Raw genomic sequence first — 15,050 nt, 5'->3', positions numbered from 1 at the left:
AACACCATCATCCAAAGAGGCCTAGTCAGTCATTCAGTCTGCTGTTTCTGTCAAGAGCGTCCTGGCCCCTCAGTAAAAACCTGCCTGCAGCTGCTACTGCTGAAGACAGAAGGCAGCATCGGTGTTTTGTCTGAGCTGGTCCTGAAAAGCCTTTGTATTGTAGGGTGAAGAGAACGTTTGGCGAGTCTAAAATTACATGTTTAGGAAAACAGAGGTAGCATAGAACCCCCTGTATGAAAAAACTAACAGTGATTTAAAACAATGGTCATTGTCTTTGAAGGTTAAAATAAAAAAGGATGTACATCTTGCTCAACAAAAATATTCCTTATTTGTAAAAGCTGTCTTCCCCCTTGCTTGAACATAAGTTAGGGTCCTACCTTGAGTCCTATTATCACTATTTATTTTCAAAAGCTTCTCTAGAGTGACAAGAATAAAGATCTCTTTTCTTTGGGGGGAATTCAAATAATTTTCAGACTTTTTTATGATTTCACTAAAAAACGTAGTTTTTCAAAACCATGGGCATGGAATGAGGGTTGCAAAGGAGCGCCCACAAGCAGAATTGTTCTTGTTTGGCTCTGGGCTTTTAAAACGTGAGAAATTTTATACAAAAATGCATATTTCTCCCTGGCAATGATCAGTGGAAGATGAGTGGCAACTGCCATCCTGAGATGAGGCATACCCCACACTCCCCTCAACTTTTAAGGACACGCATGAGGCCTGCCTAGCCCTGTTCCGGAATCCTGACCCAAACCACCACCTCTGATGCTGTGGAGAAACTGAGGCACAGAGTCACCCTGAGGAAAAGAATGCTAGCTCCACTGGGACCTAGCTTAGTCTGAATGTGAATGAGGGAGGACTTGAAGTAGGAAAACATTTTTTTAAGCAACTAAAGGCATGTCTCTCAGGAAAGCTATGCACCCATTTGGTATGGGAAAAGAATGAAATTCAGCAGCCCATTCCTTATGTGGTATTGTCTGCCACAATACCTTCCAGACACTTTTCAGGGAGAATAATATCAACTGAAGAAGGCAGTGTTTGCAGAGGCTGACTTTGGGATGTATGTCTACCCACTGCTCTAAATTCTATGAACTGTTTTCTGGATTAAGTTACTCTAGTTTTGGACCTGAACCACTTTTGCAAAGTGTTTCTTACGTCCTGCTCACCAGTCTAAGGCAGGTGCCATGGATGTGCCATCCAGTTCTGGTCAGTGTCAGGATTCTACTGGGACTTTTCCATCCCAACATTCCTTTCTGGATTCAGCACGGTGAATACGTGTGTTTTCTCTGAGAATTTTTTTCTTCTTTTTTGAAATAGTGCAAACATTAGAATCATTATACCACATCTGATTTCTCTCCTTACACTGGTGGATAAAAGGTCAGAGTCAAAACCCACGATCTGCCTCTAGCAAGTATTTGAGACACACAGTGGAATGTTGTGCTTTTGGTACCTTACTCCATTATTTTCTGGATTTCTCAATATTTAACTTTTCTTTGCCTTTTTTCTTGACTACTAATTTATTAACTGTTTTAAAAATATCTATTGCTACTAGGTATTACATAAGTACAAAATGAGTAACCAAAGTGGGCATTCCAAACAGTATTTTCAGTTAAATTAGCCTAGGTAAAATAAATTGTCAAAATGAAACCCTATGTTTATGGGTCCTAATATATAATCAAGAATAATGCTTGCCCCTTCATTTCAAATTCAATTTAATTTTATTTCTGTTCATTTCTCCCATGTCCTTGATATAAATTCCTACCTCCAGGAAAACTGATGGCTTGTTTGATAAAATGGGTAGGGTCTTCTAACTGGTTTTGCTCACCCATCACCATAGCTGCCTGGCTGGTGTCTGAGATGTGCTGGGTTGTCTGGGGCGGGGGTGGGGTGGGGGTACCACCCCCACTCTAGGGTCCTCACTCCAGGCAGGTCTTGGTTGTTCTCCATAGTACTATCTCTTTTTCACTCTCAAATGTCACCCATGCAGGGGCTGAGAGTTTATGACATGGAGGAGATTCCAGTTTCTGTTTTTCATGTTTCCCTTTCTCAGTGACTTTTTTTGGATATCCCCAAATTCCTATCTGGCTCCTGTTGGGATCTTTTCCTCTCAATTAATCTTCCAAGTGAAAATCTTGAAACCTCACTTCTTTCTCTAGCATTTTTCTGTATTGTTAATTGGAAAAGGAAAAAGGAGAAAGGAAGTTAAGGGTGTGTCTGTATAATAGTAAAGATAAAAAAATCAGGGGCATGACTTTATATCTTTAATTGTTTAATATTTTGATGTAGCAATTGTAGATTCCTTTTCTGAATGTACTTATGTTCGTTCGTTCTTTATGAGGTTTTTTTTTCTAATCCTTATCTTAAACCTTGTTATTGTTATTAAATTTTAAGCCTTTTTAATTTTGGGAAGGCAAAAAAATGGAAACCTAATAAACACATATATATGTAAAAAAAATAAAATAAAAATAAAAGAAAGAAAGTATCCGGTGTACATGTCATCTTTCATCTTTGCTGAGCTCTGCTGAGCCTGGTCTTTGAGACCTGCCTCTCTTCTTGTTGTGTCTACTGTTGAGGCGTATCCCATGGTTTCTGATCACCAAGTCCTCTACCCGCATCTTCTGTGCCTACATTGCAAGGCCCAGTTGGCTTCCTTATCTGCTCCCTGACTCCCTTAGTTAGCCTGGGGAATGGTTGGCTGCTGTTCTACTCCATCTGGGGCCATATGGATTGGGAGCAGGATGCAGGGAGGGCAGCACAGGCCATTTCGAAACACTCTTTGTCAACACTTATTTGGTACATACTTTCATACTATCCCGCTGCTCTTTGATGGTGTGGAGTCCTCTGAAAAAATGTCTTGTTTTTGAGTTCGAGTTAACAGATTGGGAACTAATTTTCCCTACTTTTCTATTTCTATCTTATCCAGGGAAGGTTGTCTCTACCAGGGTTTTGGTACCTGGAGGGGTCACTGTGAGAACCCTTTTTCAAGATCCTATACCAACCATTCCAAGCCTCTCAACCCCAGAGTTGAAAAAATTCTTATCTCTTTTTTTGTATAGCGAAGAAATGGTTCATATCTCATCACAGGTTCTCCCTCTTTTATGGTTCATGTTATAAAGTCTTAGTGCTCTAGGATTCACTTTTGAAAATAGAAAATACATCTGTCTGCCTGTCTATCTATCTACATTTTCTTTCCATGCTATTGTATCTTTCCCTCTCAAGAGCCAATTTTAGAATTCAAAATGAAGAATTTGATTTGTTGAATTTTGCTTGCTGGGTTCTTTGGTATTTTCCCTTTTCTAGAACAAAAGCCTCAGCCTACAGATCTTTTTTAAATGGTGAAGATGTTGCAGGATAAAAAGGAAATGCCAAGAAGGAGGAATACATCTGGTAATATTTTAAAATATTTTATAGCAACTTAGATAATATAAACTTAAAAGACTTAGGTAGTTTACTATAAAATGTTGCTCTTTGGGAGGAACTAGGAAGAAGCGAGGTATGTTTCTCAAGACAATAAATCCAAACAGGCAGATTTTTCTCTTCTTTCCTCCTTGGCTATGAAAATATTCCTTATGACACAGCCTTCTTTTCCATGCCCTTTCATAACCTGGGAGGGTTGGCTGGCAAATTTCCAGTAAGCAATGCTCACTGTATCTAATAGACTCAAACTGTCTCCTTGGCAAAGAATAGAAAAGCCCTGTGGCTAACAATGTCAAGTCTGGGATGCTAAAGCTCTACAAGAGACACTATAGGGAATGTTGTTCCCTGGACTAGGGAATAGGCTGGGTAACAAATGTCTTTTTCCTAACTTGTCAATGCCTATGATGCAAAGAAAACAATATTAAAAGGAATGGGGGAATGTTCAGGGAGCAAAAATGAAGACACTTTATTTGAATATTTAAAAAAATGTTTTTATGATTTTTTAATAAATATTTGATAATGATTAAATATCACATTAAAAGGATCAACTAGATCCTTAAATAATCATGGCTTTAAGCTCATAGATAATTAGGAAAAGGTCAAAACACTCCCTTATCTCTAAGTTCATGATAGTAAAGTTCTATCTCTTTCGTAATATTCATAGAATGCTTATGATAAATGCAGCGCAAATGGATACTTTATTCCCAAAAAGGGCTGTTGAAATTAAACATGGATGCTGAGTACTGCCACTCTGGGTGTATTATATATTCCACAGACAAGTGAATCATGGCTAATTGACATAGGTATGTATAATTTATTTGTATATACACATATATGTATAATGTGTGCATGCAAGTGAAAAAAATTAAAATGTATTTTTCCCCATTAGAGAGAGTACTGTCAGGCCATAATTTTACACCATGGAGTATTGGTTAAGAGAATGGTGCTTGAATCAGATCGCCTGAGTGAAAACTATTTATTAGCTACGTGACCTCAGGCAAGTAACTGAACTGTTTTGTGTAGCAGTAACTTCATCTCCAAAATGGGAATGATAATTGCCCCTGCCCCATGCATAGGGTGATTGTGAGGATTAAATGAATTAAAACATGGCACCATATAATGTACAAAATAAATATGAATTTTCATTATAATTACTGCCATGTGTAAGGCCCCATGCTAGGTGATCTGAGAAGTAAGAGTAAAAATACACACAGTTTACACACTTATATAGTTAATTGCCTATTTGGGAAATCAAGCTACATTTCTATGTAAAGTAAAATATTAATATCTGAGAAGAAAACCAACAGTTCTGTCAAGCAGCACAGACCAGCCTCTTAGAAACAAAAGCTGTGGCGGTCTGGGTGACAAGGACCAGGGGACTATTTTTATATAAAGTGTCAGTCTCACCTTTGCGTCCCTTCACCTGATGCTTATTTCTTTGAATATGGCAGATTGTATGATAAACATGGTTTGCTGTGGTCCAGCCTGTATTTATCTGGCAGTGGTTTAGCCATGGGTAAGCATTAAATGACGCAGATACTGATGCTGGATTAAGGCTCTTGACAACAGAGATGGGGTGATCTGTGAGTGCTCTGAGAAGTGGGCCAGCCTGTCAATGTCTGCAGTTTATAGAGAACTAGTGACTGCTTTAGCTGATTTTTCTGAGATTTACAGAGAGTACCAAACTGTGATTATCCAGCTTAAGAGGTAATTCTGTACAAGAACTAGTACAGAACAGTGTGTATCTAAATGCCAAAAGAACAGCACATTTAACGAGTGCTCGATGAGGTCAAGGACAGGCTGCTGGTTTGGGATGATCATGGAAGGCCTTGGCAAAATGTGATTATGAATGAGTCTTAATAAGAATTTGAGGTAATACTTGCACTAATTAATTTCTTTTAACTCCAATATTAAGTCCCCCAACTTAATTTTTAAATTTGTTTCTCCAGATTTTCACCTAAAGACTGTCTCTGAATTCTGAATGGTGCTCCATAACAAACGACTATTTTTAGGCTAACTTATGCGTTTAACAGTTTTCTGTGGGTTGTTCTGAAAATGTAGCCTTCATCTAAAACATTGCTTTTTGTGAGGGAAGCAGAGGGTACTTACTATGAATTTCAGATAGTTAACATACAAACTCAGTTTTGAAAATTATGCTTTAATTTGTTCTTTCATTCAATAATTATTTATTAAGGGCTTTTGATATGTCAGAGTTGTAGGCACTGAGGACACATCAGTGAACAAAAACAAAGATCCCTGCCCTCATGGAGCTGACATTCTAGAGAACAGAGATAGTTAAACCTTAAATGTAGTAAATAACTGGTATACTAAAGAAAAAATAGAGTAGGATAAAAGAAATGGAGTGAGTGGCAATTTGAAATAGGATGGTCATTGAGAAGGTGACATTTAAGCAAAGTGCGAAGGGAGCTGGCCAAGGTTACCACATCTGGGGAAAAGCATATAATGTAGAAGGAAGAACCAGTGCAAAGGCCCTGAGGCAGTAGCTTATGAGTGAGTTTAAGATCAGAAAGGAGGCTAGTGTCATTGTAGGAAGTGTGGAAGAGAGAGACAAATGAGGTCAGAAAGGTAACTTGTGTAGTGGCAGGAAGGGAACTTGCCAGGTCATGTTGGGCTTTGCGGGCTATTTTAGAGGGTTTGAAATGTTAAATATCATTTGTATTGGCTGGCTTAAAGTAGGGTCCACCTATACCAAAGTAATTCCTCCTTTTACCTGCATCCTACACTTAAACTTCAATGTTCATAGAAATCACCTTGTTAAAATTTAGATTCTGATTTAGTAGGTCTGACACAGGGCCTGAGATTCTGCATCCTTTGACAAGCTTTCAGGAAATACCAGGTTGCTGCTCCACAACCACACTTTGAATAATGAGAGTAAAAGAGATACTGAGCTTTCAGGGGCTTTGGGGCTGGTTGCAAAGGCCCCCTTTTCCCCATTGAGCCTGAAAGGACTATCTCAAAAGGTTTTTCTTTACACTTTCATATTAGCCATGGGTTTCCTCACTGTTTATGGTCCCATTACCTGGCTATTAAGAGCATGGTCCAGGGCTGACTCCAGGAACATGGAGAAGGTTGTGGCTGCTTCCATGCAGAGAGTAAAAAGTTTCTAGGGCTTAACTACTACTATGGAGGCTCTGCTTCTGAACCTCAACTTGGCAAAACCTATTCTGCTCTTCGAAGGATAATTTCACACTCTGATCACGTTTATGTCTTTTTTTTTTTTTTTCCTGACACCGTTTCACTTTGTCACCCTCGGTAGAGTGCTGTGTTGTCACAGCTCATAGAAACCTCCAACTCTTGGGCTCAAGCAATTCTCTTGCCTCAGCCTCCCGAGTAGCTGGGACTACAGGCGCCTGCCACAATGCTCGGCTATTTTTTTGTTGCAGTTGTCATTGTTTAGCAGGCCTGGGCTGGGCTCCAACCCGCCAGCTTCGGTGTACGTGGCCGGTGCCCTACTCACTGAGCTATGGGCACCGAGCCCACGTTCATGTCTTACTCCAATTACAAAAGCTCTCACTCACCATCTTCACTCCTGGTCCTAAACCTTGAGTGATAGACCCCAGCACTGAAACGTAGGCCTGAGGCAGTTGGGAGAAGTGGGTTATATTCCCAGGCAGAAGAGGTACTCCTGTGTGTTAATAGGCAAGGCTGAGTTTTTTAAAGAGCCAGCACAGTAATTTACAACTGAGCAGGCCTGGCAGGATAGCCATTTGCAAATATAAACCATAGGTTAAGGAGTAAGATAGCTATGGATTTGAATTGAGCTTCCACCCTTTACTATGCAATTTCGGGAATGTTCCTTAGTGTCTCTGAACTGCAGTTTTCTCATCTGGAAAATGGGGATGATACCAATACTTCCTTCATAAATTGAGAAGGTGACATTTAAGCAAAGTGTTAAGGGAGCTGGCCAAGGTTACCACATCTAGGGAAAAAACATATAAGGTAGAAGGAAGAACCAGTGCAAAGGTTTTTACTTTACTTTACGTACTTAGTAAAGTGCCTGGCATATACGATATAAAATACTAGTTGCTATGATTTTGATAATTTCTACTAACATCCCACCACACATCAAATCGCTTCAAGGCTTGGCATTATAACAACTACTTTTACGTCCTGAAGTGAAGGTACCAGAGCAAATCCCTTAGCAAAGGCATTCAAAGATGAGACACAGAAGCCAATAGCAGTTTCATCATGATACCTGTCGCAAGAAATAACTGAAGTAATTGAAAACGTTTAGTTTAGAAAATAGATAATACGGGGCCAGGTCGTGATGGCTTGGTTAAGGTTGTCTTGCATAAGAGGAATAGAGGAGTTCACTGAGACCCTGAGGGGACAACTAAGATTAAGCAGAAGAGAGGCAGGGCAGCACACGCCAGGGCCAAGTCAAAGAAATCTCCCCCGCAGCGCCCGCGGGTCCGCCAGGGCCGGGGTCAGGCGGGGAGGGGGGCGTCTGGTGCGCAGCTGCGGCCGCGGGGCCAATCACTGGGCTAAGCCTGTCCTCGCGCGACTGTACACTTCGTACACTCGTGACGTTGATGGTTGCCATGGAGAGGCCCGCTTGGTAGGCAGCGCGAGCTGGCGCCAGGAGTCGCAGGGTCGGAGCGTGGCTTTGAAGCCGCGTCCTCCATCACCATGAGCGGCCGAAGTAGGGGTCGAAAGTCCTCCCGTGCCAAAAGCCGGGGCAAAGGCCGCGCCAAAACCCGAGTCCGCGCTGGTCCTGACGATGCCCTGCGCCACCCGGATCCACCACAGTGCCAGAGGCTCGGGGAAGACACTAAGGCGGCACAGGTGCGGACTGGCGCGGGTTGGGGTGGCCTGGAAACCGCTGCGCCCGCGCCGCCCGCGCTGCCTGCGCCGCCGCTCCGGCCCGGGGACGAGGCCGCCTGCCGGCTCCCCCTGGATTGTGGTCTCGCCCTCCGGGCCTGTGCGGCCGGCGACCGTGGGCAGGCCGCGACTAGGCCGGGCCCGGGGAAGACCACATCTCTCTCGGAGCGTCTGGCAACAGACACTGTCTTCGTGGGAACTGTGGGAACTGTGGGAAGGCCGAAAAATGCCCCCCGCGTTGGAAATCAGCGAGGTCCTGCTGGGAAGAAGGCCCCAGAGACTTGTAGTACAGTGGGGCGCGGCCCTCAGGCTGTGGCTGGTGGGAAGCTGAAGAAAGGGCCAGCGGGCGAGTGTACCTCAGGCTCCGCAGGGGAAGAAAGGAAAGTGGATAAGGATGCAGGGTCAGGGCCCCCTGTGACAGAAGGCAGCATGGATACTCTGGAGACAGTCCAGCTGAAGCTGGAGACCATGAATGCCCAGGCAGACAGGGCCTATCTTCGGCTCTCGCGTAAGTTTGGCCAGTTGAGATTGCACCACTTAGAACGCAGAAACCTCCTCATCCAGAATATTCCAGGCTTCTGGGGGCAAGCTTTTCAGAACCACCCCCAACTATCATCTTTTCTCAACAACCAAGATAAAGAGGTACTCACCTACTTGAACAGCTTGGAGGTGGAAGAGCTTGGCCTCGCCAGATTGGGCTACAAAATCAAGTTTTACTTTGGCCGCAACCCCTATTTCCAAAATAAGGTGCTCATCAAGGAATATGGGTGTGGTCCTTCGGGTCAGGTGGTGTCTCGTTCTACTCCAATCCAGTGGCTCCCAGGACATGATCTTCAGTCCCTAAGCCAAGGAAACCCAGAAAACAACCGTAGCTTCTTTGGGTGGTTTTCAAACCACAGCTCTATTGAGTCTGACAAGATTGTGGAGATAATCAATGAGGAACTGTGGCCCAATCCTCTGCAGTACTACCTTTTGAGTGAAGGGGCCCGTGGAGAGAAAGGGAAGGAAAAAGAGGGGAGGCAGGGTCCAACTAAGCAGCCAGTGGAGACCCCAGAGCCTGGGGTGAACCAGTCCAACTGATACTGCACAAGTCTCTACTACCTCCTGCCGGATCATTCCTGGCTCACTACATGTGTGTTTGGCTATCTGCCTTCTTTTCATGTTGGCCTCTGTGTACTGTATCCCCTTTAGGACTTTCGCTACAAGAATATGGCATTTATGATCATGTTCTTTTGCCTCCTCAAAACCTTCTCTTTTATATTAATGTCATATGTTGTATGATTTCACCCTGCTGTTTATATGTTAAGCACATGTACTTCAGATGTGTTCTGCCTTTATTTACCTTGCCTGGACCCTGTTGACTCTGGCCTTTCCCACTTGTTTTTGACCTGGACACTCAAAAGTCATCCTTCTGGAGGACTAGTGCATCATCAGGCTCTGCCACTTCAAGCCTAGTGACTTGCTGGACTTTCTGTTCTTACTGGCCAAGCATGTCATCTGTGGCAAGCATTTCTGTTGCCATTGCAGAACGAAGCCAGTGCGCATGATATTGGCTATCAGCCAGAGTTACTGTTTCGTGGGTCTCGGGTCACCTTTCAAGATGTTATTTACTTTATCTCTGGTTTTGTCCTGCTGGCCATCCAGCAGAATGGCACTTGACTGCTGGGCATGCATGAGGCTATGGGCAAGAAGTAGTATGCCATGTGTTTTATGCCATCATGAGTCTCTTGCCTCTGGGACTTCCTAAGGGTGGACCTTCATTAAGGTCTACTTTATGCCATGTCCTCTTACTGTCAGCACATTGAGTTTTGCTAGGTTGCTGTTGGCCCCAGTTGGTTTTCTGGTCAAGAAGAACCTCAAGAACTGCGTGTGGACCCAGGTCCTCTTGCCAGTGCATGAAACACACATCTACTCTCCCCAGCTTCCAGAATCCCTACTAGCTGCTAGACTGAAGGACAGGCTGGTATGTGTGGACATATGCTCACAGTCACTATGCTGTGGATCCAGGTGAGGGTGGGGACTGGACTCACAGAAAATCTAGGTACCTTTGTCAACTTCTTAACCCTTTCTGAGACTTGACCAGGGTGCCATAGAGGGGATCTGGGAAGAAGTATTTCTGATCTGTGGGCCTCTACCTACTTGACTCCGTCTACATACTTCTTATCTGGCTCTCTTTACTGTTTCCTTTATTCTTCCTTCCCACCTTTCCTCCCTTGCCACTTTTTTTTCTTTTTGTTTAAGTAGTACTACAACTCAGAGAAAACAACTATAAAGCAATGGTTTTCTGCTTACAGCTAGGGAGATAGCTGGAGACTTGCTATGCACATTCCCGTGCTGGGCTGAAAGAGATTAGAGGAAACCAGAAGGCCAAGTAGATCATCTATAGGCAGACCCTGGTCCTTTCTCCTGGGCTTACTCCTCAGTTCTGAAGTTGAAAATTCTTTTCATGCTTTTGAATTTGCTTGATTATAAATCTCTGAGCAGCAGTGTTGTAGACTAGTATTTACTCTTCTTTTGACTTTTTAATTTTTTTTAGGTTCCCCTTAAGATCCAACCAAGTGCCTCTTGCTATTTTCTCCTCTTGGGCAGCCTCTGGCCATCTGGATCCTCTGTGGCCAGCTTTTCCACTCTTGGCAGTCCTTTGTTCTCTTTGCTTCTACCTTCAGTTGTCTATAGGGGTAGGCTTTAGTGTCCAGTGTTGGGGGCGGGGTCCCAAGGCTCTCCTGGGGCATGGGGATGGGCAGAGTCAGTTCTGGGTCACATCCATAGGAAAGCTGAACTGGACCCTTTCCCCCTCATCCTTAAAGGTGGGAGAAATATTGTATCTACCCCTGTCCTCTACCTAACTTTCCTTTCCTTATGGAAGACCTCATTCTAAGTTCTGCAAAGAAAGACCTTGATTCAAAGTTGTAGTGAGGGTGCGCTAGATGGGAATTGGAGCAAAAACTTAGAGCAGGCATGAACCTGGTATGGAATGGGCCTGGAAAAGCAGACGGGAATGGTTTAAGGCATTACAGGGAGAGTGTGTATGTCTCTCAGTGATGGAGAGGATGGGAGGGACCTCTCAGGAATGGGAAGGGAGAATTCAGGAGGCTATGGGCAAATGATGCCTAGATGAGAGTGTGTCCAAAGTTTCGTTTGATCTGTATCTCATAATTTGTGGATTTTATAAATTACAGAAAGAAAAACAGAATGATGTTATTTTGGATGCTTTCTCTTTTATTTTAGGTGTGACCTTGTTTATGTGGAAGATTAATGCTTATATGCTGCTTATTTGGCCTCTAAAAGGGGCCATTTTCTCAGTTTTTGCCAAATGGGAAAATAGAGCTACACAAGTCTGCATTTATGTTTTTCGTTTTGTTTTAAACTTTTTTTTCTCTTTATTATGGATATTTTCAGACATGCACAGAAATGGAGAGGCTGGTGCCTGGGTCCCATGTGCTCATCACCTGGTTGCATCAGTTATCAATTATGATTGATCTGGTTTCATCTGTATCTCCCTCTGCCCACCTGTATTGTTTATTGAAAGTCCAAGGCTCTGTACCAATGCAACCATAACTACTTTTGAAGGTTGGTACTCTACATTGATGGTGATAGTGGTGGGGTGTGCTATCATTATCACATCAACTCTGCTTTTTGCTTGTAATGTTAACTAATGAGGATGGGCCTTAGAAATAAAAGTCTTCAGAATTAACAAAGAGTCTCAAAAAGAGGTGAGGGGGTGTTGCCTTTCCCTTGTATCCACACAAGGAGGGAGAGACTGTTCTCTTGTAAAACTCTTTTAAAGACTCTAATATGAAGGTACTGAATTGAGACCATTCACCAGAATATCAGTCTTTTTTTCCTATGTAACATGGAGACTAGTGTGACTATGACAATTGTTATCAGCTTATCCTGGTCTTGGAGGTATAATTTGGAAATTGTTGCTATGTTCTGTGAAAATAGCCTCCCAAAAGTAATCAATAACTGGTTGTCATTCTTGATAATTTGACACCCTGGTAATAATGCAATATTTCTGTGTTCCTGAACTGTATAAATAATTGTAAGCTTGCTTGCATGATGGAAAAATAAAAGCCTGTATCTCTGTTATATTTCTGATTTTCAAAAAATTGGAAGGTTGCTAGCCAGAGGCTAGACAGCTGAAGGGATATATACTTGGGCCTAAGTAAGTGATTCTGAACCTTCAAAATCTCATGGTGACACAAAAAAATACACAAAATTCTGATTTCCAGGCCTTCTCAGTGATTTAGATTTTGTGGTTCTGAGGGGAAGCCAGGTAGTCTTATTTTTAACAAGCTTTTCAGATTATTTGAGTGGGAATTCAGTGCTTCCCTAATGTTAAAGAGTATATCTGAACCAGGTGGGGAATCCTGTTAAAATTTGGGTTCTGATTTAGTAGTCTGGGGCAGAACTATGATTCTACATTTGAAACATGCAGTTGATGGCAGTGCTGGTGGTTTGTGAACTGCACTTAGAGCAGACGAGGTGACCTTAAAGGCCTTGCAAACTAGAGTAATTGTGCTCAGCTTTGACTATACATAAGCGTTACCTATGAAACTTAAAGAAATACGCTGTTGGTGCTCCACACAAAGACCAGCTAAATCAGAATAGGGCAAGAGGCTAGTCCAGGCATATATATAATATATATATCTTTTTTTTTAAATTAAATCATAGCTGTGTACATTAGTGCAATCAAGGGGTACAATGTGCTGGTTTCCCCATATACAATCTGAAATATTTTCATCAAACTGTTTAATATAGCCTTCATGGCATTTTCTTTTTTTTTTTTTATTAAATCATAACTGTATACATTGATATGATCATGGGGTATCATACACTCGCTTCATAAACCATTTGACACATTTTTATCACAGTGGTTAACATAGCCTTTCCGGTGTTATCTCAGTTACTGTGCCAAAACATTTACATTCTACCTTTACCAAGTTTCGCAAATACCCCTGTAATATGCACCACAGGTGTGATCCCACCAATCCCCCTCCCTCTACCCACCCCCCTCCCTTTCCCACTTCCCCCTATTGTTAATTATTGTATGTAGACATTTGTATTCTGCATTTAATAAGTTTCACCTATACCCATAAGATGCACTGGGTATGACCCGACCAATTACCCTCCCTCCACCCCAACCTCCCCCCTCCCCACCCCTCCCCTCCCATGGCTCTTTCCCCATATTCTTGTGCTATAGTTGGGTTATAGTCTTCATATGAAAGCTATAAATTAACTTCATAGTAGGACTGAGTACACTGAATACTTTTTCTTCCATTCTTGAGATACTTTGCTAAGAAGAATATGTTCAGGCATAGACATTTTAAATGCTTCCCAGGTGATTTTGATGTCTAATGAGAGTTGAGAACTAGGTCTTCTGATCCATAACAAAGATCATTTCCCATCAATTAGCAGAAATAATGGCAGGCCACCAAATACCCACGTAAAGATTCCCAGCAGTTGGAGAACATTAGAGGTGGGCTGTTAATTGATAAGGAAATAAAATTAGTGTATACTCAGGTCATAGTAGGTGCTCCAATGGTGAATGAATGAATGAATGAATGAATTTAAAGCATTGTTTATATTCAGATCCCTTAGGACCAGGTTGGTAATCAAATTTGTGAAGTGGGCCAAGTTTGTTTCATAAGAACATCTGTATAAGTTTACTGGGGCAGCCATAAAAGAAATCCACAGACTAAGCAGCTTAAACAAGAGAAATTTATTTTCTCAGTGCTGGAGTCTAGAAATCTAAGAGCAAGATGTCAGCAGGGTTGTTCTTCTGTGGGCCTCTCCTCTTGGCTTCTGTTTAGCTTCCTTCTGTCTTCACATGGTCTTTTTCTCAGGGTGTCTGGGCCCTAACTGTCTTATACTGGGATCCACCTAACTGGCCTCATTTAATTTTAATCACATTTTAAGGACTCTGTCTCTAAATTCAGTCTGGGGATTAGGACTCATACAAATTTGGTGGGTGTGGGGGAAGAGTCATTTTAGCCCCTAACAACATCTTAACTTACGTTCTTTTGACACATATGTGTTTTTTGTTATAGTAGTTAATTTTATTGAGGTTTATCACATTCCAGGCACTGTTGCAGGTGCTTTATAGAGATTATTTATTGAATCTTTATGACAGTCCTCTGAAGTAGATGTTTTTACCCCATCTGAGGGGCTACGATGGGGAAATGGAGAAAAAAAGAGGTTAAGTAAATTGTTCAGGTTCTTGCTGGTAATGAGCCAGGCTTTAAACTCGGGCAGTGTGGTTCAAGAGTGCACACACCTATAGCTCTTGGCTGAAAACATAGGAATAGTGTTCAGTATCATCTAATTTTGAATGTTTTCAACTAAAAGTGTTTTAAACAACTACGCATTTAATAGTGTTTCTTTTAGCTGATGTGCATAGGGCAGAAGGGATGGAAGTGGTATGCTCTTTGAGTCTGAACCTGTTTGCGGTTTCTGCACAGTTCCTGGTACAAATTGGGAGGGTGACTACCCTAGTTAAGCTCATACTGTTGCTTCTCCTCATGTGCAGAACCCGTATTTTCCAGGCCGTTTTTTCAAGCAGCTCTCTTCAGTTCCTTAGAAAACCTCTTCAATCCAGGACTCGCCGCCTCTCTGGGTGGGCTCATCATTCATTGCTTCCTATAAGGACCAGTTTCTGTCAGACAGCGGAGATATAGTTATGAACAAACACATCTCTGGATTCTTCTGTCCCTCTCCAAGGTTTCAGCCTCTTCTCAGCTTTTGGCTGGGATTGTCATCAATCTGTTTCTACTCCCCTTTTTCTGCACGGAGCT

At 42.4% G+C, this 15,050-nt stretch overlaps 1 protein-coding gene across 1 annotated transcript; it reads left to right on the top strand.

Moving 5' to 3' along the window:
* Positions 1-7,994: 7,994 nt before the first annotated feature.
* On the top strand, positions 7,995-12,336 carry TSPYL5 (TSPY like 5). Its single transcript, XM_053559484.1, has 2 exons — positions 7,995-10,219; positions 11,656-12,336. Exon 1 carries the CDS (start codon positions 8,065-8,067, stop codon positions 9,334-9,336), a length of 1,272 nt encoding a protein of 423 aa, XP_053415459.1. The 5' UTR covers positions 7,995-8,064; the 3' UTR covers positions 9,337-10,219; positions 11,656-12,336.
* The last annotated feature ends 2,714 nt before the right edge of the window (positions 12,337-15,050 follow it).

Source organism: Nycticebus coucang, chromosome 13 (genome assembly GCF_027406575.1).
Source record: "Nycticebus coucang isolate mNycCou1 chromosome 13, mNycCou1.pri, whole genome shotgun sequence".
Classification (NCBI taxonomy): Eukaryota; Metazoa; Chordata; class Mammalia; order Primates; family Lorisidae; genus Nycticebus; species Nycticebus coucang.
The sequence above is the reverse complement of the archived record's forward strand: the minus strand, read 5'-3'. Positions and strand labels throughout refer to the sequence as shown.

Excerpts from the sequence above, each read along its gene's own strand:
- TSPYL5 (XM_053559484.1), top strand. The coding sequence starts at position 8,065 with ATGAGCGGCCGAAGTAGGGGTCGAAAGTCCTCCCGTGCCAAAAGCCGG.